The 26,817-nt window shown below is 36.7% G+C and overlaps 1 protein-coding gene across 2 annotated transcripts in view; it reads right to left on the reverse strand.

Annotated features, from left to right (window-relative positions):
* The window catches only part of PARG (poly(ADP-ribose) glycohydrolase), a 71,843-nt gene that overhangs the window by 22,500 nt on the left and 22,526 nt on the right, over positions 1 to 26,817 (reverse strand). For both annotated transcript variants that reach the window (XM_075717551.1, XM_009484214.2), the window contains 5 exons: positions 19,344 to 19,436; positions 16,968 to 17,125; positions 3,914 to 3,993; positions 1,415 to 1,475; positions 673 to 748 (listed from right to left, as the gene is read on the reverse strand). In XM_075717551.1, the coding sequence (XP_075573666.1) occupies positions 673 to 748; positions 1,415 to 1,475; positions 3,914 to 3,993; positions 16,968 to 17,125; positions 19,344 to 19,436 (468 nt within the window). The remainder of the gene's footprint in view (positions 1 to 672; positions 749 to 1,414; positions 1,476 to 3,913; positions 3,994 to 16,967; positions 17,126 to 19,343; positions 19,437 to 26,817) is intronic.

A 26,817-nucleotide genomic window follows, 5' to 3' on the forward strand; every position in this document is an offset into this window, starting at 1 on the left:
AAAAAGCATTGCACAAAAGAAGTCCTCCTATTCTCCCTCCTCCTCTTCTTTTGCAGCACTTGTTCCTGGCTAAAGAAGTTGTAAATTCTGGGGGAAACGAACTCTAGAAGGCAGACCTTTTTTTTTTTTTTTTTTTTTTAAGAAGACAGACAAAAACCAAACTACTAATTTGAAAATTCAAATTTCTTGCTATAGATATGGACAGACATCCTCCTTACAAGTTTCTTTTGCTGACTGGCTCCCAGACCGAAACAGTGGTGCTGGCAGCAGCAAGCAAGCCTCCTGAACCACTGACCTGGTCGCTGTCTGGGGCATAAGAATGATTTTTTAAAAATAAACTGAAACCCTTGACAAGTCATCAAGACCACAGCCTGAAACTTTTAACTTGTCAATCTTTGATCCTGGTTTGAACCAAAAGACCTGAAGCTGTCCAGGGCTTGTGATTTTCTGTCAGCTCTTTCTGTACCAGGTACACGTGCAAACCTAGATGAGCTGGGGAACATTGACAGTGCTGAGTGCCCATGGAATTAATTTTGATGTTTCTTTTACACTGCAAAACATCTTGTCATTTAAGTCAATTGAGGATAAACAAATAGCTTTGTTAAGCTGGCAGACCACAAAAGTATGACAAAAACATGACATAAAGCCACATTTACCGTTATATGCGCTTACCTGTAGCATACCTTGCCCATTGCTTTCAATGGTGCCTTCATAGGTGACATGCAATCTAGACAGTTTTTTCTGAGACCTATCATTGAAGAAAAATATTGTACAGAAAGGATGATTACAGAATCACCACATAAAGACATCCATTTTAAAAGAAAACCCATCCAAATCCAAACTTCTTAAACACCTTAACATAAGGTGGTTTAAAAAAAAAAAAAAAGGATTAAAGAAAATGCATTTGCCTTTCAGAAACAATTTGTAAATGTTTAAAATAGTCAGTTGTTCAGTTTCTCCACATCTTTCTCCATGAAACCCCAAAACTTGAAATGCAAGTTCTGTTTTTCACACAAGTTTGTCCCACATTAACTTGCTAACCAGCAAGAAAGCCGCAACACTTGTGTTTTCATGCTGATTATCCCCCATACTTCATTATATTTCCTGTCATCGCTGAAATCAAGTAATCTCTCTCTTTTTTCTCCACTCAAGCAACAGCACCAAAGCTGTGCTACTGTTTTAAAAATTCTCATAAGAGTTGTTGGCTTCACAGGCAAACAGACATACTGGAAAACTCAGGGCACTCAAACTACTTGTGGTGGTTCACCCACGTCCCTCTGTACTTCTCTCCATAACAACCCATACCAAACATTGTTTTCCGTAGTACTTCCAGCCCTGAAGCAAATCCATACGAATGGCATTCAGTTATCATTGATTTAAGAAATTTCTTACCTTAACAGGATGTTTGACTTACCTTTCCCACTCTGGAAACTCCTGGAGACACTGCCTTGTAAATGTCACCAATCCCGTAGGTTCTACAGGCAAACCAACCCCAGAGAAAAATGCATTAACTGCTGGAGCTTTAGTCCTTAGATTATTTTAAGTGGTAAGCTTTCAAAATTACAACAAACATCATTCTTGGCAGAAACACAAGAGCTTAACTTTCCTCAAGAGCAGCTTTGAATCTTCCTTCCCCTGACAGCCCATGCTCAAATTGAAAACAAGTAACAGGAAGACCAAAATATTCACTTCTCTTCTCCCTTTGGAGTTTGAGTATTTTTCTTTTTCCAGATCAAGGAAAAACTATTTCTTAAGTGATTTTCACTTAAACTGTCAACACTACTAGGAAGACTCGATAGCTGAAGTTAAAGTAAAATGTGCTGCCACTTAGAAAAGAAGAAATTGTGAACCTTTAGAGGTGACTATTGTTCGGTGTCAACAGGCAATGCACAGAGTGCTCAACCTATGGATGGATGAAGCAGCAGCTCGTATTTCCAAGGAAGTCCTACTATGTCAATAAAGATGGAGTGTTAGTGGATTCCAAATCAAGCCATTTTCAGCCCTCCCAGCATGCCAGTGAAATTCACTGTATTTCAACTGAGAAAAGACTCCTGCCCTCAAGAGAAAAAGAGGAGCCATTGCTCATTGCAGGAAGGATGCATTATCATCTTCTCTTCTTATTTTACTCAAAAAGGTTAAATTTTGCAACAGAAAGAAAACATCAACTTTTTATTAGGTGATGTCATCCTAATAAAAACTTCATTTGAGACTCAGTTCTTTGCTCCCGTAAATCTACTGCGCTAGCTTGTGAAAAACATTCAAAACAGTATGTTAAGCACAAACATATCCTTCCAAAAGCCTTAAATAATCCTATGCATTTCTTCAAAATTATAGGGGTTTAGGGGAAAAAAAGGGTTGCTTGCTCTTAAAAAAAGTGCACAGCTTTCAGTAATCAAGTGCTTTTCCACAAGGGAACTCTGGTATCAGTGGCAATATTTTACAAATTAATCATTCACCTTTTGAGCACAAAGTCTTCAGCTGATATAGTCTCCACCATGTTCTTTTACAAGGAATTCAATTACCATTTACAATAAAAAGAGTTGCAAAATTATTACAGTAATTTATAGAGCTAAGTTACTTCAGTCTTACTAATTCCTTGGACAAAAAAGAACAAGAAATGGGGTCTTTTAAAGGTATGATAGAAATTCTTGATTCAAGAAAAGAGCACTCAAGAATCTCATTAAATATTATTTAAAGTTATAACATTAAGAAATCTAATACGGTAGTTTCATAAGTCATGTTCCCAACAGATTTCATATGCACAGGGGGTCAGGGACAGCTGCATAAATTTAGGATTTGGTTTGCATGAAAACATTATTACTCAGGTATTAAAAAAAAAAAAAAAGCTAGTACACTATATCTCTTCTCAGTCCCACACATAGATCACAATTTACTTTTTCCCTCAGAGATTTAGTTCCATTTACATTGGTGAAAGTTTGATAGCTGAAACAGGATGCAGCTGCATTTAATTTCTGGTAAATTAAAATGATGAACTGAAGATCGACTGAACCAAGTAAAGGGAATTTTATATTTAATAGCTTAAAGCTGTCTTTCTTTTAAAACAAGCCCTTCTGAGAGAATATGAAGCTAATAGTGAAATACTGACATGTAAAGAAAAAGTTCTTTACAAAAATACTATAAGGATATTGCTGCAGATATGATGTATGCTACTGCAGTAAAATCTCTTTCTCCACCAAAATACAATACATGAGCTCTCATACAGTTCTCACAAAAATAAAGCTATTTTTGAAAGCTTATGCAGATGTTCAAAATCATGGTAACAGCAGAAGATCTGACTATGCACACAAAGGAAAATATCACACTAACTTCCAAAAGAGTTGGGGATATCTCATGACTTGCTATCACTTGTTTTATTCGAACTGTGCAAACTTCATCACAGCTTTGCTTTGAGAGAATAGAAGGGAAAAACCTGAAATATCAACACAAGTAGGGGAAAAACCCTTAGAACTACGAATGTTATAGTCAAAGGACTAAATGTGCATACTGCAGGAAATCTGAAGCTTGATTCAGAATCTTTAAGCTTCTGATTTTAATGACTACATATGGTGCTAAGTTCCCTCTACATTCTCATTCTGATGTGGTGCAGCAAGTAGTTGCATATATTACAAACATTATACATATGTATATTTATATATACACATTTATACACGCACTCCACCCCCCCTCATATATATCTCAGAAAAAAGAAAACAGAATAAGCTCCGTGTAAAAAAACCTAATTGCATGCATCATCTATATGAGAAGTGACATGAATATGATTATCAGTGTACTTAGTAAGCTGAATTTTGTTACACACTTCCATCATAATGCTGCATAGCCATTTCTGAATTTAATGGGATCAAATTTTTCATGTAATCTACTTTGTAGCTCAAAAAAAGAATAAAGGATATACTTTTTTCTGTGACTCTCCTAAAATAGCAGAAAAGCGTCTTAAGTTTCTCAGGCTTCCTTGGTGACCGCCCTTCAAACAATCTGAAAAACAAGAAATAAAAGCAATTAATTAGATTTCAGGGATATAGTGCATAGTAGTTAGGCTATTTACTAATTGTGATTTGATTTTTTAACTATTATGCACATATTTCGATTAGCCTTGCATTTAAATACTCTACCTGTAGAAAGAACTCTCTAGACAGCCCCTCTGCAACACAGGTCTTTAGAAGTAACTAGTTCATTCACTTGCTAAGTTTCTTATGAAGATGTTAAGTGAATGCCTGTCTCTCATACTGATTTTGTAATATCAAAAAATATAATTGAATATTAACATTCATGAAATCTACTAGTTTTATTTGCAACAGAATGGCTTGGATCCAAATAAGCGACCGAGGGGTGAAAACATGTATGTTGAGTACTCCAAGATCCAAAGGTCTTACCCTACTTTCAGCTCAGCGAGTTGCAGAGAAGAATTAATGCAACCATATTGCTTTCAAGTTGCGCTGCACCAGCAGCGTTTCTAAAGAAAAGAACCCACCCCCAACAGAAACAGCTTAATCCACTGGGCTACTACTAGCATTCTAACATTCATTTGTAAAAGCCTAAGCATTAAAAAGAAGCATCCTATTTTTAGCCATTAAGTGAATGTATTCTTCTAAGGTTAGCTGAAATACTTTTACTGCATCATCTATCTTCCAGCAACTTGAACACGCATTACTTAATTTCACTTCCAACAAAGTGACAAGGCATTGTTATTGGCAACACATAATGGAATTTATCTGGAAGGAAGAACAGTGGCGACTTCAGAAATAATATCCTTTGAGTAGGAAGTTCACTGAAAAGATGTCTGATACAGTGAAAGCCCCGAGGATGTAAGATTTCCCCCCCCCCCCCCCCCCAACAAACAGTCTAAGTAAAGGAATGACACAACATTATTCATTTGTTTCCATGTACTGGAATGACAACCTGCCTTTAAAACCAGTATGCTGTCAGGTGAATTTAGCTTCTAGTAGTGAAGTGAACTAGATTTTTTCAGTTTTTAATAATTCTTATGAAGTAAGTATACGTGCTGAAGAGATCAATTTCATCCCAAATCTACACTAAGTCACAGAAGCTAATTTCAGAAAGGTTAAAAATGTTTTATGAAAACTTCTTTACCCTTTGAATAATCAATTGGGACTTTAAGGCAGCAAACTCCAGACTTACACAGTCTATTTTAAAATGGACAAATATGCAAGTTCTATCAAGGGGTTGTGCTTGCACAACTAATAAGGCGTTCATGAAAGAGTTGACGTGTGTGTGTAGGTCTGCCTAAATGCATAAATTATCTCTGACCTTTGATCTGGAAGTCTCATTTGGTATGAATCCTTTAAACCGGTTAATTTATCTATTAGCCCAATCATGCCTTTACTAGTTTTTTTTGCCTCTTTATATCAAATTGACATCTTATGTTGCAAACTCTCAGGAGAGAGTTCTTCATGTTAAAGGTGATACATGATTCAGCATAACTAGCAAACTGGGAAGGGGAAGTCCAGAAACGGAAAAACTATGCCTGAAATAAGTCAGATCAAGCTAAAAGGCAATGGCAAGGCAGGTGAACTTGGTTTCATCCATTACAACTACTCACCAAAATGCAGTCACTCTGTCAAGTAGGGAATTTCAACCAAATATTTTTTTAAGTCTGAAGTGTTCAACATCAGCCTGTCTTTTCTCTTGTTAAAAGCTGTGATAACTACCTCTCCTTTCTCCTCTGGGATCAAAGCTAGAGTAGTACTGATTTGCTTCTCAAAAATCTCATTTACAGCAGATAAATATTACCAAAACACCATCTATAGTTACAATAATGAGAAGAGATATCTGTATTTCTGTTCTAGCCCTATATGGCTGGGTAAAAACCACAGGGCAGCACAAAAGAATCTGAAGAGCTCTGGGTTCTGGCACAGGCATCCCTTGCTGTAGAGGGATACTCCATACAGCACGTATAGAAGAATATTGTGGCGTTCAAAATTACCTGTATTTTGACCTAGTTGCTATATTCATCCAGTTACTATATGCATCAGATCTTTTACAGCAGTTAGCCCAAGTGAGCTCTTATCATCCTTTACCTCTTCACAGTATTTGCTTTTCTTTGCTATAACATAAATTGTACTTTCTCTTGAAAATCCACTGTTAAATACATAAATTTTTAAAAAATATTTATTTATTAAGAACAAAGCAGGCAACACCAGTCCTGCACACACATTTTAGGACTGAAGCCACCACAAATGATGTTTGTCCAAAACAGAACGCAGTCATAAAAGGATAGCCATTTATGGCAGGTAGAAAACACCATGTCATATATTAATATGCTTGGATTTACTTCATATTTTCTATGTCTAGAATTTACCTTTATTAGTGAGCTAGCGGCAAACCCAAGATGGCTATCTGCAAACATGCTTTTTATTTGGTATAATGTTTGCAAAATACAACACACTAGTATATTGCTTGCATATTTTCATATAACCAGACCAAGGAATTAATCTTCAGCTATTTCAAGTAAAAGAGCTTTACAACATTAGGAATTTGTTTTAAAGGCCAATCAGACCAGTGGAAAAATCCCCCCAGATTTTAATGGGCTACAAATTAGCCTTAAGCCCTCATAGTATCTAATTATTTGAAGTTATTGATATTCATTCAGTTGAATTTGACTGCTCCATATGGCCTTTTAAATTTCCACAGAAATCGTATCACAATGACATCAATGATTCAGAAGACTTCCAGCAAGCTATACTAAAGTCAGAAGAAGAAAGAAAAGCACAAGAGAAAAACCAACACCACACCCCCTCAATACACACAGGCAGCCAAGCTTTAAGCGCAGCACAAAGTAATCAGTCATCTTTGTGAATGCAACAGTAAAAGCAAGCGATATTTACAACAATCGAAAATGGCCCGGTCCTGCCCCATTAATTTAAGTGAGGATCTAACATGGCAAAGTTATGAATGTTTTAACCTTAAACTTTACTTCTGAAATGATCAATTAGGCAACATTATGAGAAGTTTTATTTCTGAAGCAAATAGCTCTATTTTGAAGAACAAAGCTAGATGAGGGCATCAATAAGAGATCAAATAAAATTCTTCTTCAAGCTCTGAGACACAGATCCTACTAAAAAACCACCCAAAAATGTAAGTGGAAACCACATAATCAATTTCCTGACCGAAAAACCCAAGGCCAAAACCCATTAATTCCAATTAAAGAACTCATCTAAATGAAGTGCACTGTAAATCAAACGCAAAGCACTGCAAGCCCACTTTCAGTCAAAGTAATTGAAATATTACTGGCAACTGCATATGTAAGCTGTTTTGCTCTGTACAAGATGTTCCCACTGCCATGCAGCTAACTTCAATTTAGCAGATACAGGAGCAAAGAAAGCTTGCAGGGCTGATCACCAAACACAGCTGCAAATTTATCTCTGGCTTTCCAGCTTCCGAGCCAGGGTAGCAGCAACGTTAATCAAACAAAAAACCTCTACAGAGATACACTTAAGTATTCGAGGAATCAAGGTCAGAGATTAAAAACATAAGAAAGTAGGTGTGTGAACAATGTCATAAACACAAAGTAGATTGTTAAAATCATTGTGACTAAATGAAAACTCTTTCCTAACAAATATTCAGATACTTAATTCAATTGTTCTGAAGAGAAATCCTATATATAAGAAATAAAATATTAAGAACTGATATTGAGAAAATGTAAAAATAAATTTTTAAAACTTACTCAACCACTGTCAGTAAACATACAGTAAACTTACAAGGCAATAGTTTATACTATTTCAATAATTATTACAAAAATGTATGCATTTGTTTTGCATTAGCATTTTCCTAAAATTTTAGGGTGCGGAAAAAAGCATTTTAAAAGTGTAATCAATATGCTGGCTTTTGCGGTCTCATTGACTACAAACTCAAAATTGTCTTATTTTCAACCAACATTTCCACCTTAGAAAGCCGGAGCCAAAAGCTCTAAAGAACCTGCTCCTTTGAGTGCTGAGGCAAGCGGCAAATCTGCAGGGTACTTCAAAGGGTGCATTTCCGATGATGCAACATCAACACGACTTAATAACATTAAGAGCTACACAAAAGTAACCTTGGCATGCATATAGTTTACTGGGGAAAAGTTGAACCAGCTTAAGTAAACAGTTCTGAAATACATTGTTTCCAATTAAGGTATAATTAAAATATAGTAGTTTACTTGTAAAATTTAATTTCCAAGGAGCTAAATTGATCCCTTGATGTTACTTGAAGAACTGGCTCCAGCGATTTTTACAAGCAGAAGGAACCATTCCAATCATGTGGTTTAACCGCCCAGTTAAATAATCTCATATCAGTATTTCCACCCCCAGCCTGTATCTTCCCAACCCCAGGCTGGGCTTCCTTTGAATGTTTCTTTTCAAAGAGTATAATCATGCCTTTACATTGAAATCGGAACCTATCTTAAGACTCAGAAAGCTGTCCATGCTGTAACAATATGCAAAAAGTTGCTGTACGGATCATACTTCAAAGAATCCTTCCCATTTATAAATGCATGGCATTTCATGTGTGCTGTTTGCAAAAGTGTGGCTACACAATTTTATATTTATGGTCCCCACAATTAACTATATGTGCTTTTTCTTAACTACCACAGGCACTAAAAAGTGCCTTTTTCTTTACTGCTATAGTTGAAGACACACTTGTATTGTTTCTTGTGTTTTAGTGTGATCTCACCAAAGATAACACAGCATCTAAGCAAGTGCAAGACATCTTACTAAAACCTCATTTTTCTCCTACAAATAAAAGTGGAAGAAGGATTTACAAGGAAATAGTGTGGATAATGAATTTCACCTGGTAAAGGACTGAGCAGGGGGAAGGATGGAAAGTTAAGGCAGAAATGAAAGTAATGAACAGACGTTACCTTCAGTCTCAAGAACAGAGCTAATCGCCAAGCAGAGCTTTAGACTAATGTATAGAATGACAAAACACTTGGAAAAAATAATAAAATAAGCACCTTGCTTTTTGTGTCTTGTTGCATTTCAAAGCCTATGCTCATCTGATGTATACATGTAGGGCTGGAAATACTATACTTATATATGCTACTGTCAAACTTACACTACTCTCCATATGATTGAGGGCTACTTTCATTAAAAAGGCTGAGCATTCTCAATTGTTAGCAATCTCAATGGGAACTACTAAAATTTCATACTGATACACAGAACCCTAAAGGAAAAACTAATATTGTGTTGAATGGCACAATAGACTCATCATTTAGGATTACATTGGTTGCACTGGGCAGCACACAAAAAGCATCTCTTCCATCTTTCTCCTGCAATTTCTTGCCCCCTGGAAAAAAAAAAAAGTGGAGTTCCACAAACAGAAGAGAAAAATAAAACTCTCCCTTTTTCAAAACTAGTATAATATTTGTAATGAAGTATTTTTTTGAGCTTTGATTTGCAATGCTAAGCACAGTTGATCAAAACATTTTGTTTCAGTAACAGTTCTGTCACAATATTTGACATTTTTATTCAATTGTGCTCAAGGTAACCTTAGTCACACACATATTAAGGACTACCTATAGATGTTAGTGTATCTAATGTCTAGGAAATCTGTATGCATTAACGTGCACAGAAAGAGAAAAACCCATCATGTAGGAGTTGGAATGTGTATATAATTATGTGTACTTATCACATGATTGCACAGGATAGAGAACAATCTCTTTCACTCTCTAAATATAGGAAAGCAATTCAGCCTACCATATAGGAATCACTGGAATTACATTAATTACCTGTATCCTTTGCCCGAAGTATTTTCTGAGAAAGCTGTTTCAATTGATTATGTATTGGGTGGGGTTTCCCCCCATACAGAAATATTTATCTGCCTTTTAAGCCAGAGTGCTACATCACTAAAGCTTCACTTCAATGAAAAAGATGGAAGACAGTTCCAGGCAGTCACTGGTCAAGGACTTTTCATGAAGAATGGAGCTGCAACAAGTGTTTCATTGCTACCATTTACACTCCCCTTATCAAGAGAAATGAATTACACAGTGTTTCATTCCTGCTTACTTATCTGTAATTTCTGAATACCAACACCCCAGACCCACTCTGATCTCCAAAGCACCCCAGGAGGTGCACAAGACAATCCACTAAGATGCAGGAAGAAAATATTTTTGTACCATTCTTAAAATAAAAAAATATTTTTAAAATAGTGTTTATTCCATCTTTATCTCATCCTTTCTTAATTTAGTTTTTGTGCATGTTTTAGAATGTAATATATTTAGTACAGTAGCACATGTATGTAATTTATAAGTAAATAAATATACATATATTGGGAGTGCATGCTCAAAAATTTTTTACTGATAGGTATGTGTGATCAAAAAAGTTTGGAGACCACTGCCCTAGAACAGCTTTAAATACTTAAGCATCAATTACATGATGTAAGATGAGGAAACCTTAGCAAATTTAGAATGGGGAATTCTTATATACATCATAAAATATAAACCCTTACTAGGAAGTCCTGCGGCCATTGAAAATATTTTAAGTGAAAACTAAAAGTAAAGCAATTCAGAATATCAAAACTTCAATTCATGAAATTCGGACTTTATATAAATCAAAAGCAGAATAATCCAGATGAGAAATTCCTCCCAGAGAGGTGAAAGGCAGACAAATTAATCAGCTCTCCGACAGCACAAAAGGAAATGCCACTGCCCAAATCTTGCACTTCCCAAAAGGAAGACGTAGCACAACCTTATACAAGTCAGGTACCGCAACCTCAGTTCTGCTTTTTCGGGTGCCTAGTGTATGTCTCTTCCTCTTAATAACATGAATTCCATCTTTCTGTATTAAAACTGCCTTCCTTTTCTCTGTTTATACAGAAAGTAATTTAGTGTTTTTGAATTCCCTCAGCATCAAGTAGGAGAAAAACAATACATTCAATAATTCAACCTCATAGGCAATTTCTTATTTACTATCACATGTCATAGGTACAAGCTGTCGTCATGTCAAATTTATTTAGGAACATCGTACTATTCAGCACCCTTATGTTTAATTAGAACTTCATCTTTAGATTAAATAGTGACTTCTAAGATTTGTATAAACAAAAGATTAAGCAATGTAATTTTGTTGGTAATCTAGATGCAAAACCTATCATTTTGTCTCAGACTCTCACATATACCCACATCTCTTTTCTCTGTGCTTTTCATTTTGTACTTTTGTTTATTGTGGCAAGTAACTTGGGAGCATTATAAACCTGTTTTAAGAAAAAGTTTTGGTAATTTAGGAGTCTTAAAATACATCAGATTGATACCCGACTTTGGTGAAATGGCTAAGATGCTAACTCGAAGTACTCAACACCAAGGAAAAGCAGAGTAGAATGTTTTACCCTGAGGATCTAAAACAAAAGACATCCCACAGCACAGTACAACTAAGTTCTGGATTCTATTAAATTACTAAGCTAACAAAAAATATTCAGACTAAGTACTGTTTTAATCACTACAGCAAAGTAATTACACTAGATTTGTTAAGAATAGCATCCTTTTAAAGTTGTCTATTTAAAGACTATTTCATCATTTACCACACGTAAATGTTGATTCTAAATTTTTCAGAAAATTATACTCTACTTAAAAGTATTCCACCTGAGGCTAATTAGAACATATACCTAAGGCAGGCATAACAGAATCAGTTTTGTAGGATCAGTGTCTGTAAAGTTGGAAAACTAGAACCACTTTTCGGAGGAGGAATGCATCCCTCAGTCCAAAACAAGTTCTCTCAAAGTCACTAGATAATTTATTCCCCAGAGAATACTCATTAGTGTTGTGAAACTGATGTTGTTTATGAAGAGACAATTGCATTACTGGTAAATTAGATTTCAATTCTCCTGCATAAACGTACTATACAGTTTGCCCATTTCCTTTCATATATTATACATTCCACAAAAGACATATATATCTTAACTAGCAGGTTTTTCCCCCTCATTTCCAATCACTTGAAATTACTTTAAAGGTTTGTTTGATAAAGATGAAGAAATTCAGCCATAGAGGAATACTGGCTGTTTCAGACCAGAGCATCCTCTAATATATGTGCCAAAAGATCCACCAGGCTTATGTCATTAGACATACTAGCTTCAATTATGAATTCAACCTCAACTGTTTGATGGGAGCTATTACAGATACATAGTATCTCCAGTTTAACTACAGTAGTTTTTTTTGAAAAGGAAAACAGAGGAGTTATTGTGACTTGACACAACAGCCAAGAGTGGATCTGTAGCAGGTCAAAGACACAGCAAAAGCAAAGTGGGTCCTCGACAAGCCTGTCTCCTTTTCAGTCATTGAGAACACTAACTCAATATTGCAGAAGTTCTTTTCCCTTATACTTTACTTTTACATATAATCAAACTGTAAATTTGTAAATTACTTTTACAAATAATCAAAGTGTTCAAAAAACAGGTAGATATGGCACTCTGGGACATGGTTTAGTGGGCATGGTGGTGTTGGGTGGATGATTGGACTGATGATCTTACAGGTCCTTTCCAACCTTAATGATTCCTAGTTTTTACTCACCAAGCCAGGAAACATGAAATTGCTACTCTACCCTTAACTGGTTTAGTGATGGACTTGGTAATGTTAGGTTAATGGTTGGACTGGATCTTAAAGGTCTTTTCCAACCTAAACAATTCTAAACTAGGTCGTTTCCTAAATCACCAAATTCTAGTGTTAAGACACAGCTCTGATAACTTGGTCAACAGGGGGCAAGAAAAACCTCCACAGCGCAAAGTCTTGTGTGACAGAGGACAGTATTCATTTCAGCATCTTATAATAATAAATGCAAGAAAGCATAGTTCAATTTTATTTTTAATATATTTAAAGAGGAATTATTTTTTTATGAAAGTGCTACGTTCAACCACCAACTATTCACAAAGAAAATTAATTATGAGCATCACCATAAGAAACTACTTTAAACTGTGCAACCAACGTCATAGTTGTAGAGATGATCTCTGAGGATTCAATGCAATTCATGCTCTACATTCAAACAGCATGCAACTTCCATGGAAAATTTATCAGTAAGAGGAATAAAATGGCAAATTTAATTATTTCTTCCTTTTGTGATGGGATATTTTTGCATAAAGCTGCCCAGTCTATTTCCATCTTACATATTATGAAAGTGTTTTTAAAAAGAAAAATTCAACTCTTTAAATTTAGCTTGGTATTTTGAACAGAAGCAGTATTTTATGCTATTTAGTATAAGCTAATGTTTGGCCACTGAACGAATGTCATTCTGTCTAGTAGAATTCATAAATATGAAAGCTCTCAAAGTTAAACTACAAATTCCATTTTATTAACTACGTTTGAAACAAATTATGTTATTAATAACTTAAAAATCATAATAGGCCCATCCTTGCCAAATACGAAAGGGAAGACTTCAGTTAAATTGATGAGTATTTCATTAGACACAGGTGACTTTCAGTCTGTAGCACGATGAACACTCAAAATAGGCAGTCGGTGTCACAACATACTATTAAACTAAGTGCTTCAGTGTCAAAAGAGGAATGCTTACTTTTTTTCTCTTCTCCTCTGGCAAGACCAACAAGCAGGAGAGGCAAGGTAAAGCATAGATGACTTATGTTAATACTAACACATACAATGGCCTTCCTTCCAATCAGTTGCAGTTATTAGCACACACACCAGCATTCAAACAACTTGCCATCATCACTGTAATAACAGTGCCAAGCACTGGTGCACCAGAAAATGCTTAACAGAGGGAGAAGAAAAAAAAAAAAAGAAAAGAAAAAGAAAGAGTAAATTCTCAGTATCTCGCACTGGCTCTCTGTTGTTTTGTCAAACAGATTCGTACCTTGAGGGATGTAGGGGTTGCAATATGCTAGTTAATACCACATAAAAACCTAAAGCAGGGAGAAGACTGGGAGGTATGAAGGAACATGACAGCATTTAAATGTAGAAACTGTAACTACTTTATAGTGTATAAAAAGGTACTAACGTTCAAGTCCGCATAAAGTGAATTGATAAATGAAAACACAATGTTTTCGTATGTTTTACATTTACATTCACTAATGTAAAACTGAAAACACAAGAAAGAAACAGCTTATACAGCTGTGTTTCTAACTTAATGCACAAATCTTATTTTTTCAGTCTCAAAGAGTTGAGGGCAGGGGTGGAAGCCTTTTGGATGAATGCAGAAGGGGCATGCATAGTGGAATTGAGGACCACCACATTTGCTAAAGGAAAAAATCCCTCAAATGCTAGCATCTGCTCAGTAATTTTGCTTCGTTAGGGAACCATGGTAGATTATTTTTTTTGTACCCAAAGAACAAAGTAATTCATTCACAGTCATGGAGCAGATGAATTATGCTGAGGAAAGAACTAAGTCTGGAAAAAGCTGCAGACCATAATACTATGGGGAGAAAGGGCTGCTGTGTGGAACAATCTGTTATGCCCATCCCTAAGCAGACAGAGCAGAGCAGCAACCTCCAAAGCCTTTACATCAAAAAATTGTTATAAAGAGGAAAAAAGGTCACAAACATTTTAACTTCAGTCATTGCCTACTGCCTTTTGAGTATATCTAGCTTCACGAAAGGCTTCTTTGTAAAAGCTGAAAATGCACAGTGCAATGGACCAAACCTTGTCGTCTTTACAAGCCTGAAACAATAGCTGAAAACATGACATTTCATTCTCTGTCCTTGCTACTACAGGGTGAGAAAATACAGGGTTGACAGAAGGAAAAAGAAATAGGATACCATCCATCATCCTTCTCACCCCTCATTTTAGATTTTAACTAAGTCAGGTTATATACAGCAGCACAATAGAAAACTGTAAATTCTTGTACTACTCTCTCCACCACTCACTCTCTTCAATCTCCTTTTGCTTTTATCCTGCCAGTCCCCCTCTCACTGACACATTCGCTCTTATTGTACCCACTGCCTGTCACACCTCGTATTCTACTTCACTAATCTGCTCATCATCAAATACAAAATACACAGGGGAGGAAAATTTTGGTCCAGCAAATGGTTACGTAAAAAAAGGACTGAAAAAGGAAACTGTAATTATATAAAAATTGCGTAAGTTGGCAAACACTGAGGAAGAGCCACTTTTAATTCTTAAGAACCAGAGGACATCAGCTTCCCTTCTTTTCTCCAGTTCGGCAACAATATTCTTGCACTTCCATGAATAAAAATGGCTTTCTACCCTATGTGACTAAAAGCTGAGCATTACCTCATCCATAATGCAAGAGGAAGGCCTGAAGGTCGTCTGCTGTATTACACCTTTTAAATAACATTGTTGGAACTTGCAATGAGTTGGCACTAGGAAGCTAAGTCAGGAAAAAAAAGGAGGACTGACTGGAAGAGGGCAGAAAGTCCTGAATAGTTGATACTGGTCATTCTTTAAGTCTATGGCAGGAAACTATTTATCTAACAATTTGCCAAGGCTTTTTTTTACTTAAAAGTAGTTCAAAATATTATGCCCCGAGTTAACCACTAATATTACACTGTACTACTGTGACTTTACATTGCTGTGCAATGTTCATACAAGAGAATATGAATTTACTCCAGTGATTCAACAGCATTTTATTCTGTAGTTGGTAATAATTTAACTGCTTGATTTATAACATGCTTAAGTTACAACAAAAACCGGTACCTTAAAGTCCTTTAAAAAAACCATAAAATTCAGCTAGAAGTGTGTAGCTGGTGCAGTCAAACAGAACTCTTTCCAGAACTTTGCTATCCTCTTTCACTGCTCTGAACATAAATCTTTTTTATGTATGGATGGTACTTTTCATTTAGTTGTTCTTATGAACTACTGGTGGAAAAACATGCTGAATTGTATGGCATTTTAATGCCCACCCACACTTCTCTTCTGTAACCCACTGCACCACTGGAATAAACACCAAGACAGTGATCCCGGTCTCTCTTCTGAAATACACAGTATAGACAAACCTGTGCTAGCCCTTAAAGACAGCAAGCACCAAAACCATTTTAGTACATCGGCATGCCTGACAATTTATTCTGTGAAGTTCTAGTCTAATTAGCTCTTATAACACACATACCCAAGTGTGCTGGATCACAGGTAACAGTATTTTTATATTTCATCTCAGTTTTCAGAGCATATACACTATATATGTTAACTGTGAGGAATAAGAAAAACTCTAGATCAATCATCTATCCACGCTCCAGCCTAATAAACTTAAGGCTGATCTACACAGGCTTGTATGGAAGCACCCAGAACACAAACTTTCATTTCTAATCTACAAATCCATGTGAACCGTAATATTCTGCAGCAGGAAATGTCTCCATCCTCTTCCCCCATTAAAAAAAAAAAAAAGCATATTTAAAAAATAAAAGATGTGAAGAAAAATTTCTAATCAAATCTGTCTGTAAGCTAGCATTGAGGAAAAAAGAATAAGTGTTTCTTTAGAAATCCAAGTATCTTTAAATAAATTCTTACTGTGGTCTTGAAACCTTTTTAGGCTAATGGTAGCAAAAAGGACAAGTTTATTTTAACATGCAGCTCTGTAACTGACTTAAAATGATAAGAGATTGTATGGATGCTGAAGAATCAAGTCCTATTGACCTGACTTAATGTGCAGATCATCACTGCTGACACAAAGGAGACAACAGAAACATGGCTGGGGAAATACTGACCTTTAATTTAAATACATGTAGAACACTTGAAGCACAACTGAAATATACCATTCGCAGATGAATGGCTTATGGGGAGGTAGGGAACTGTATCAGCCTAATTATGTCAGAGCAAGAGCGTGTCTGTGCATGGGCATGCATAAAAAAAAGAAAAATGTGGAATATTAAGCATATCTTCCTGTGCATAAGATCCTTTCTTACATAGTTGCATATTTTCTTGTCCTTTAGAGGTAAACAGAAAAGACAGAAAGCAAACTACTGAAATTAGTGACAGAAACATGAGAGAAACAATGAGTTTCTCCCCTAAACGACAACAGTAATATTTTCATTGAAGGGTTATCAGCTTCATTTACTTCAGAGTGCCATACCTGTTGAAGTTAATGTCTGGATAACTAGAATACTCTGACTTCATCTTCGCATTGCGACGAGGAAAAGTACAGAAGAAAGCATTGGCTAGAAAACTAGCAATCTGTTCCTGTGACATTGTGATGGAGTGATTCATCTTTTGTTTCAGTAGGGGTATTGGCTACCAACAAAAGAAGTGAGAGGGAGGGAGGGGCAGGAGAGAAGGGAGGGAAGGAGAGAGAAAAAAATAATTAGCTTACCCGTTTTAAAAGAAAAAAACAGGAGCACAAAATCACATTTGTTAAATTAGAGCAAGAGTAATTTAGGCCATTGGTGAACCCTTTAATCAGCAGCACCATTAAAGTCAAGAACAGTTTATTCAAGACAATTCAGAAAAAGCTTGCTTGACAAACTGCAGATTTCTAATCAATAATAAAAAGAAAGACCAAGAAAACACAGCTTATCAAACAAAACCATGAGGAATGGAGAAGGGAAAAAAAAAAAAACCCACAGGATGTTGTAAATCCTGGGCAATCTTAAAAACTGAAGTAAAAACCCACTTTCAATAGCCTGTATAGTTAAGAACCCTTAAGGAATGCTTTCAGCTACAATAACCATGCTTTATACTTTACAAGAAAACATGGAAGTCATGCCACAGATCATCACTGTATGACTTGCTTTGAATTTTTTTCCATCCTACTTGAAGAAATAATGCTGAAAATATTTGCAGAAAGTGCATGATTATCCATTCTTTTATAATCAGAATGAACAAAAAGCTCAGCTTCATTTTGGTCTTCAGTTTGGAGTTTTATTTGACTCTAGTCAGGGTTTCTTTAATAGAAAAAGAAACAAAGGGGCAGGGGAAACAAAAAAAAAAACACCTGAAGTGTTATACACCTTCCATTTTATGAGGCTTTAGCCTCCTGATTCGGAATTTTCACTCACCACATTCACGGTGGGTTTTGTTCGTTTGTTTTGGGGTTTGGGGGGGGTGTGTGTGTTTTTTTTTTTTTTTAATTACGTGATAATACTGGGGGGAAATAATTCTGACTACTAAGGAGTCCAGTAACAATTATGATGAACCCACTTGACAGGAGAAAGAGAACACAGTTTTCACCTCCTCTTCTAATATTCTCAGCCATCATCATTAGCCTAGCTCCAGGAGAACTGAGCAGCTACATTTTAATCCTTTTAGTTATGAATACAGAAATTGCTACTAATTTAGACTGTTGAATACACAGCCCTATTTACTCCACAAAACAAACAAGTTTTCCTTCATTCTTACAACTACTACATTCACATTCACCGAATCTCATTCTGTCTGTTAGCTATTCAATTAACATGCTATATTATGATGGCCGAAGTCACACAGCTAGAGGGCGGAAAAAAGCCTGAGAATATTAGAGAAAGCTCTCTAATAAGTTCTACAAGCCTATAAAACCAGGATATTTTGGACAGTATGTTATATTGAAACAAATTTAGCTTTATGTCTAACCAAAACAATGAGTCTGACAAAGTTCTCCACAATTTACACTGCCTAACAGTACATCATCTTTATAAAAGGCATTACTACATGAACTTGCAAGTCTTGTGCTTGACTTTGTGTTCAGAAACTTCATAGCATTCTCAAAAACTTCCCCCATCAAGTGACTAGTAAAAAAAAATTTTAAGAAATATTCATACTGTTTAAAATTATGTATCTACTGTAGGACCCTTGCAGCCTAACAAAGTAGGGAGAGATTTTCCCTTCTCCCGTCCAACAAAATCAATTTAGAAAACTGTAATAAAGGAGCTTACAAATTAGTCATTACCCTGCTAATGTGTTACCTATCATACATCCTCGCTTACTTGATCAGTCCTATTCACTTTTATCAGCTTTACTACCTACAGAACTGATTCCTGTGACACTAATAAAGAATTAGTTAAGGTTTGTATGTGCACAAGTATTGTGATGGTCTAACTAGAATAAAATATGCTCCCAAGTAAATGAAGGCTTTATGAAAATATTACTTCTAGGATTAGAAGATTTCTAAAATAAAAAACTAGATGTTTTAAGACTATTGAAGTATTTCAGTTTAAGTGTGATTTTCAAATCTGAAACGTTTCATGGCCATCTCATTTAAGAAAAGCAAGAAGCAACTCCAGCATATAAGAAAGGAAAGTGTTACTGAAGTGCAGGCTAAAAATATGACAGCGAGATGTATTTTCTTACATTCTATTATATCATTACAGATATGCATTGTCCATTCTGCTCCCTAGGCCTCAGCGACATTCAACACAAAAAAATATAGCTTTTATTAAGAACATAACATGATCGTGATGTTTTGACCTTAGCCATTAGTTACAGTTTGCAGAAAAGTGGTCTGCCACAGAGCACTTAGCTGGCTGTGTTTACTTACCTGGGTGCAGATACTAGGGAGACAGAGCGCCAGCTTGACCATATCAGGAAGAATGGACTGGAACAAATGTTGAGCCTCTGCATCTTCAAGAACCTGTTAAAAAGAAAGTGGGGGGCGGGGGAAGCAAAAAAGAAGCTTTTTACCTCAGAAATAATGACTGTACGAAAAGCTTGTGGAACAGGACACATCCAAAAGAAATGAGAGAAAAAAAATAGGTCCTATTAGCTTCATGCAAATCTGTAGCATTTTTCATGGTAGTACCTTGCTGCATTTTACCTTGCAATAATCCATTAACTGAAATACAGAAACAACTCTCAAAAGTTGCAGTTGAGAAAACATGTCGCCAAATGCTCTATAAAGGAACCTTGAATAAGTTATCATTTGACTCTTTCCAAAGCAATGAACCAAATTCTCAACTGATAAAAATCACCACCTAACTAACCACAGAAGTACTGGAATGATTTACTTGACTTTGAGGTCATAGTCCAAGACAAGTAACCTGTGACATTCTCCTGTTAAGGACACATGAAATGCACTGCTGGGTCAGATCAGTGGTCCTCAGGAGCAGCAACAGCAAACACTATGCAAGAAGAGCATGCAAGCATGGGCACTTTCTGCTGTCCATCCCTACCATGTTCCTTCAAGAACTACAGCCATTGGATTACATACATTAAAGGGTGCAGCCTGCCTGGTCCCACATGCTGAATTTGCAACCTCCTCAGTCTCTTCCTGTAAGACAGCTGATCCTATGACTATTTTAGCTGCCCCTCTCTACCTGCTCTAACATTCTTCCTGAGAAGGAGAGACCAGAATTGACAACACTCAAAAAAATGGGCACACCAATATTTCACAAGGCTTCTCAAAGCTTTTACACTCAAGACCAAGTCACATAAAACCTTTCTTGTCCTATTCTCAAGTCCCTTCCTGACACTGTCTGGCCCACTGTTGACATGTTTGGCTGCCAAAGCACATCAAGCCAGCGTACTCAGACTAAGCTGCAACTGCCAGTTCGGAGCTCAACATCACATACCCAGGATTTACATGAACCCACCCGCACCCCCATTCAGGTAGCATACACCTACTTTTAAAAGGTGCAAGAGGTTCTTTACGGTGGGCAATGCTCTGCTAAGAAAAGCTAGGATAGGCATGTGAATGGGAGGTTGTGAAAAGAAACGGCACATAAAGCAGTGCAGCTGCAATATGCAAAGCGGCACAAAAGCATGCCATATCCTCAGAAGTCTCACATTCTGCCGTCTCAACAGGCTGAAGTAAGATCAAGGAGAAAAAAGCACATTCTCCACCTTCCTGCACAGCGGTGCAGTTTTTCCCCTGATCTAGGATCCAGGCACCAGATGTGACTGGCTATTAGATTTGCATGCTGCATTTAAGGCAAAAAGCAGAGAGAACACACAACTTGCAATACAGCTGGGGAATGAATGATGAAGGTCACAGTTCAGCCTTCTGCCTCCCTCTTCCCCTACATCCAGGGAACTGGTATTTAAGACAACTACCTTGAACCAGCTTCTAGATTAAAATCATTAAAATTCTGAAACTGTGGCTTTAAAACTATAGAATATTATTTTTCAAGTAAAACTGTTAGAAAATAATTGGATTTACTACCAATTTCACACAAAAACAATAGCAGACAGAATGGATGAAACAGCATCAAGGTATTATCAACTTTAGTCTCTGCAACACTCAAGACTAATTGTGAAATCACAGAAAGTGATCTTTTTAGTCATATAATCAAAGCTTTGTAATTCACACCTCAATGGAAAGTTTCACACAGACTTCAGAATGTAAAAAAGATACTGGCAATTTTCTTGAGGAGAGGAAAAAACAGTGCCTCTGATTCAAAGCATACTGTTCCCCATAAACGCCAAGCTGAAAATATTGTTTGAAGGCTAACAACTTCTGTTCTTCCAAGATCATTAAAATAACTATAGAAGTATCTCTGCTCTATTCCCTCCCATTCCAAGTGATATAAAGGGATAAGAGCACTCAGGAAGTTAAAAAAACCAAAACATAAACAAATGCTCAAAGGACAAACAACTTATGGTAGGGAAGGGAGGAAAATAAAACAATCTCAATACCTACACAGTTACTTTCTATGCATTATGTATGCTGCTCATGGAGACATACAAACAAGGTTTTAATTTAAAGTTTTAAATTGAAGCAAGAACTTATAAAGAACAGCAAGCCTAAGAAACATGAAAATCATTTGTTATAACGGAGGAGGAATCCAAGTAATCACAACTTATTACTGAAAGTCAACTTTTTTTTTTTTAAGGTTAAGAAATGAACAAGATGCATCTGTCTCCTGTTGTTGGCTGCATATGCACCTACATATTTACACAGTATGAGTCAGATATTGAAACTTATGACCTAACCTTTAATATCATCTGCTCGAGCAGGAAACTTTGCAGTGTTCTAAGGCACAATGTTTTTAAGTGCCATAAAGTAACAAAATGAACATTTAAAGGCTGGAATTTCAGATCTCGATATGTAAAATGAATATGTGAGTTAAATCTATTCAAAAGATGACATTTAACCTCAGATGTCTACCAGGCTGTCAAATTCTGATATTCTCTCCCCTTCGGGTAACACTTCCTCTCTTTTAAAGTTGACATATAAATAGTGGCTGCTATGCTTTGCTGACTGCCAGAGACTATACAGTTTCATTTATCTGGTGACACATTATGGCACTGGACTTTGTCATAGCTGTCAAGACTTCAACCTTTTCTTTATGCTCCTTTGAAAACAATATAATAATAGTATGAGACAATTTCTTCCTGAAACAGAAGCAGGGCCAGCAATTGCACAGCTCAGCTCTGACACAAAATGCGTAACTACAAAGTTCACTTCTTAAACTCTGAAATTCTACTCTTCCTTCTCCTTACCTTCCTAACGTTGTACCAGAATGCGCTCTCCTCTCTACATTATTTCTATGCATGACTTTTACGAGACCTCCACTAATGAAAACCTCAAAATTTGGAGGTATTAATGCCCAGAAGTGTTCTCATTGGACTTCAGACAGATTATTCTTACAAGTAAATGACAAATAAGGTGGGTGGTTTTTTGTGAAAAGCATTGGGTGCCATGAAAACCTTACTACATTTTCACAAGATAAGTCACTTAAAGGACCACACAACTTTAAAAAAGGTGATCATTGTGAGTGCTAACTTCATGGACCTTGCCAAGAAACTCCTAACTGCGTCGTTCTCTAATCAAACCACCAAGCAGCCTAAGCATCCCTGTTTTGAATACTCCCCTGTTAGGCAAAGGTCTCCGAAATACTGCAGGGAAGCACATCAATAGTTTTCAAGCTCAAACATAGTTTGTTTCTTTCTGGAAATATTATAACTTCACAAAATTGCTGCTGCAGTGAGTAATCCAAGATTCAACTGCAGGTACTGTTTGTTTTTTTTTTAAACAACAAACAAAAACAACCTTTCTCCCTAATAAACTTTCTCCCTAAAAATAACTCCTTGGGGAGCTATTCAGTCCTGTGCTTCCCTTTTATATCTTGAGGCTATAACCCATTATTGAACAGTGACAGTAAGCCAGAAACATGTATCCTTCCTCGCCTTAAGTTTCTAAAAGAACTAAGTAACTTGAGTCATGGCTACATCCATGTAACCATAACTTCTGCTTTCTACTCATGGACTCTTCCTGTAAACATACCATTCCTGTGAGGTTTCTATGAAAAAGAACACCAAACACCTGGCTGCTTGGCCCTCTTTTGCCCACTAAACCAGCATGCCACCACAGTTGCAGCTTTGTAGACCAACCACTGTCACTACACATTCTCAGCTATGCTCAGCGCAACACAGAGCCCGGGTTTATCTGTGACAGTCTTTTCAGACTTTGAAAGCAGCAAAAAAGAACGCTCAGTCATGGAAAGTAAAAGGATTCCAGGACATGGAGTGCTGACTCCACGGTTACATCTGACAGACATCCCATGATGCAAATGCCAACCTGGGAGAACCTAGCAACAGCACATAGAATACCTGGTCACAGAACTGAATGAAGATTTATTTAGAAGGAAACTCTCTTCAGGAAGCAGTGACTTGTACTGATGTAAAATCCAGCATATTTAGAGTCACATTACACATTCTACTTATTTGTTGCTGCTGGAAGAGGGATGTATCATTCTATCTCCCCAAACACACCCACCCACCCACATTTCACCAGTTCCCATGTTCATCTGATAATTTCGTGAGATCCTTCAGCTTGCTAATGCTACAGGAAAATAACCTGTGGGGGGCGAGGGGGGGGGCAGTCTTCCTCTGCATTAGTAAGTCGAACCAGCCTACCAAGTCATGCATTATTAGATGTTGTGCAGGGTGGGTGGCAGGTGAAACAGAACCAGTCACAGCCCTTGTCAATGAGCTACAAATGCAGATACCAGCTGCAATTCTTCTCACTGAAAAAGCAGTAATATTCTAGTTAGTGTGAAGCCGTTACAACAAGCACCTCACTTTGAAGTAAATCTCCTAGTACAGGAATGTCTGTATTGATTCAGTAATGTGCTTTTAAATGTGTACAATCTTTTTCAAGGCTACAACTATGCAAAGATTAAGAGAAAGGACTGGGTTTCCATTGTTTAAAAAAAAAATTGGTTTATAACTTAAGGAATTCTAAAATATGAAATAGTTGTCAACAATTTTTGATAAAGGAAAATACATTAAGTATCATAGCAATTTTGGTTTTAAACAATTGATCAGTTTCTCCTTTTCATATTATGCATACGTGTCCTTTGCAGCTTCCTTCAGGATTTGAAATAAAAACAAAAATACATTGTTGACTTTATTCATAGTCCTCCAATCATGCAAAAAATTATTTAGGAATGAAATAAAAGCAGGGGCTATACCCCAAGGGAAAAGTATATGGAATCAGAGTTGCAAAGCATGACTTGCCTTTTGCCAAAGAAATCACTTGGCAGTTTCATCAGTATTTGCACTGGAGTGACAGATTAAATGAACATGACTTAAGGCTCCAATTCGTAAGATGCAAATGGTTCAGCGAGCCATGGCAGAGGTAAGAGCTCTTGGCCAAACCTGCATCGCAATTTTGCAAAATGAACATTCATACTGCAGCAAAGAGGCCTGACTAAACACTGCCATAAGTAATGGCCTCTTGTCACTATAAACTAGTCCTCCAAAACGTAATGAACGAGTATGCCTGACAGTCCTAATAAGAAGGATCTGAGGTGGCATGGGGTGATAGTGACGGTAGAGAGTTTAAATCTAAATCTGACAGCTCATCAAACCAAACAAACTGCACATACAGAACACAAATTTGGACAGCTCTATTTATCACATGGGAAGGTAGAGTCATCATGCCAACAGGCAACCAGCATGCTAAGACAGCAATGGCTTAATGCTTTCAATTTGTTTGGTTTTATTTCCCCATATTAACTTTTGTGGCAGGACAAGGACCAACTGAACCACGTTCTTAAGGATGAAGGGGAAAACCAGAGTGCTTCCTTCAGACTTTGTGTCTTTTATTTCCTAATTCTAATGGATTTTGATTTTCTGACCTTTTCCTTCCCAGCTGCCATAATGCCTCATGCACTTTCTTAGAATTACTTTCTAAGTGCTCTGTACCATCAGTTACTATACTGAACTGTCTTTCCAGTAACAGCTTTCCTAATTATTTTAATGTAAGATATCATATGGTTAGAGGTGGTGATAGCCTCTTAACTAATCAGACAAACTGTGTAACTTCTATGTAATCTATTCACAGTAAGTTCATTCTCCTCATATCAGGAATATTTTTTTTTCTTTTTCTTTTTCTTTCTTCACTATCTTCAATTTGTCTCAAATAAAAAAGCCCCTGTATATTTTTACAGATCCAGAGATCTGTATATTATTAAGATCCACATGATGAATACTTCCAAGGTGAAAAACTTGGTTGCAAATAGAGGTGTAGCAAATAAGGGCATATATAGCCTACCCAGACGTAACATCATTATTAAACCTCCTTCAAGTCTGCAATTTAAAGAAAATAACAAAGATATGTGAACAAAGCAATACTATTCACATGCTCACAAAAAGAAACATTTGCTTAGTACCGCACGCAAAGAATATGCAGGCAGAACATGCCACAAAGTCTAAGACAACTCAGAATGGTCTCCTGAAAAAAAAATGTCATCAACTTTTGTAATTTTGCGGTTTTGGTGAGGACAACAGGGAAAGCAAAAAACTGAAAAAAGTAAAACACATGTATTTGGGGAACAAGGACAATAGGAACTTGTGTTTGAAGGCTTAATTTCTTTTTAAGACTGTTAACAGTCTTGTTCTACCCATAAGCATTTAAAATGCTGCTTTTTTTCCATTCATTGCATAGACTGTACCTCCTTTCCAAAGGCTCCCATTTCACTGTCAGATGAGATATAAGAAAGAGTTCAATTGTGCTATTCTACAAGATATTGGTTCTTGTGCAGTTTTGGATAGTGTTAACAATTTTGATTTCACACTTTTTTTTTTTTTTTTAGTGTATTCCACAGAAGAACCTCCCAGGCATCCTGAAGTGTCTCCCTCACTATTCCCCCCCAGCTAAGACATTCCTTTGAGATGACACTTATACAAAAACTTGATTGTACTTATGCAATCACAACATGCGGCTGCTCCTTTATTGCACTAAGCAATGTTGTCTTCATTTTTCTCTTCCTTCCAGAGCAGCCTGCACTTATTTACTTGTTCTCCTGTCTCATACAGAAGTTGCATGCTTTTTGTGTGCTGTTTGTGTAACACTTAAACATGGTGGAGTCTAGATCCATTACTAGAACTCCTCAGTGCCAACAGAACAACCAAGCCACTGTCTGTGACATTTAAGTCTTTACCTGAAAGTAAAGCAACCTCAGACTGCCAACCTGCACTCCCTTTCTTCCCCTAATCCTTCTCATAAGTGCTTTTAAACATTATAGAATCCTAAAAGCACAGTCTCGCAACCTGCCATTTGGAACAGCTGGAAGGGGGGGAGGGCAGGGAAGCAAGCCTAAACAAGTTCTTATTGGGTGACTTTGAAAACTAATATATTAACTTAAAACACCCCCAAAAAAACCCAAAACAAGCTTCACTAAGTCATACTCTCTACAAAGCCTTTTCTTCTGGACAAGGACTAGATGAATTCTACTTAAACACATTGTGTCACAGCTATCAGTGTATCTGATACCTAGACAGAGACACTAGGCTGCAGCCCTCTAACTTCTATGCCTGCGTAAAACAGACTCTTTGCCATAATGTAAAATTTTATACATATAAACAAGATTGAAACCTAGAAGCAAATAGGGCGTCAGGGGGTGGGGATTTTAGTTCCCATTTTATTAAGTTAATGAACTTCCAAAACTACCGGAGAGAATAAACTCTCATCTGCCTCCTTTAGTTCTCTCGCAAAACTAATTCAGTAGGAAACACACTTAGCTGTCAAATCCATCCCACTCCTTGAGCACTTGTCTGATTAGAAACCA

This window comes from Pelecanus crispus, chromosome 10 (genome assembly GCF_030463565.1).
Source record: "Pelecanus crispus isolate bPelCri1 chromosome 10, bPelCri1.pri, whole genome shotgun sequence".
Taxonomy (NCBI): domain Eukaryota; kingdom Metazoa; phylum Chordata; class Aves; order Pelecaniformes; family Pelecanidae; genus Pelecanus; species Pelecanus crispus.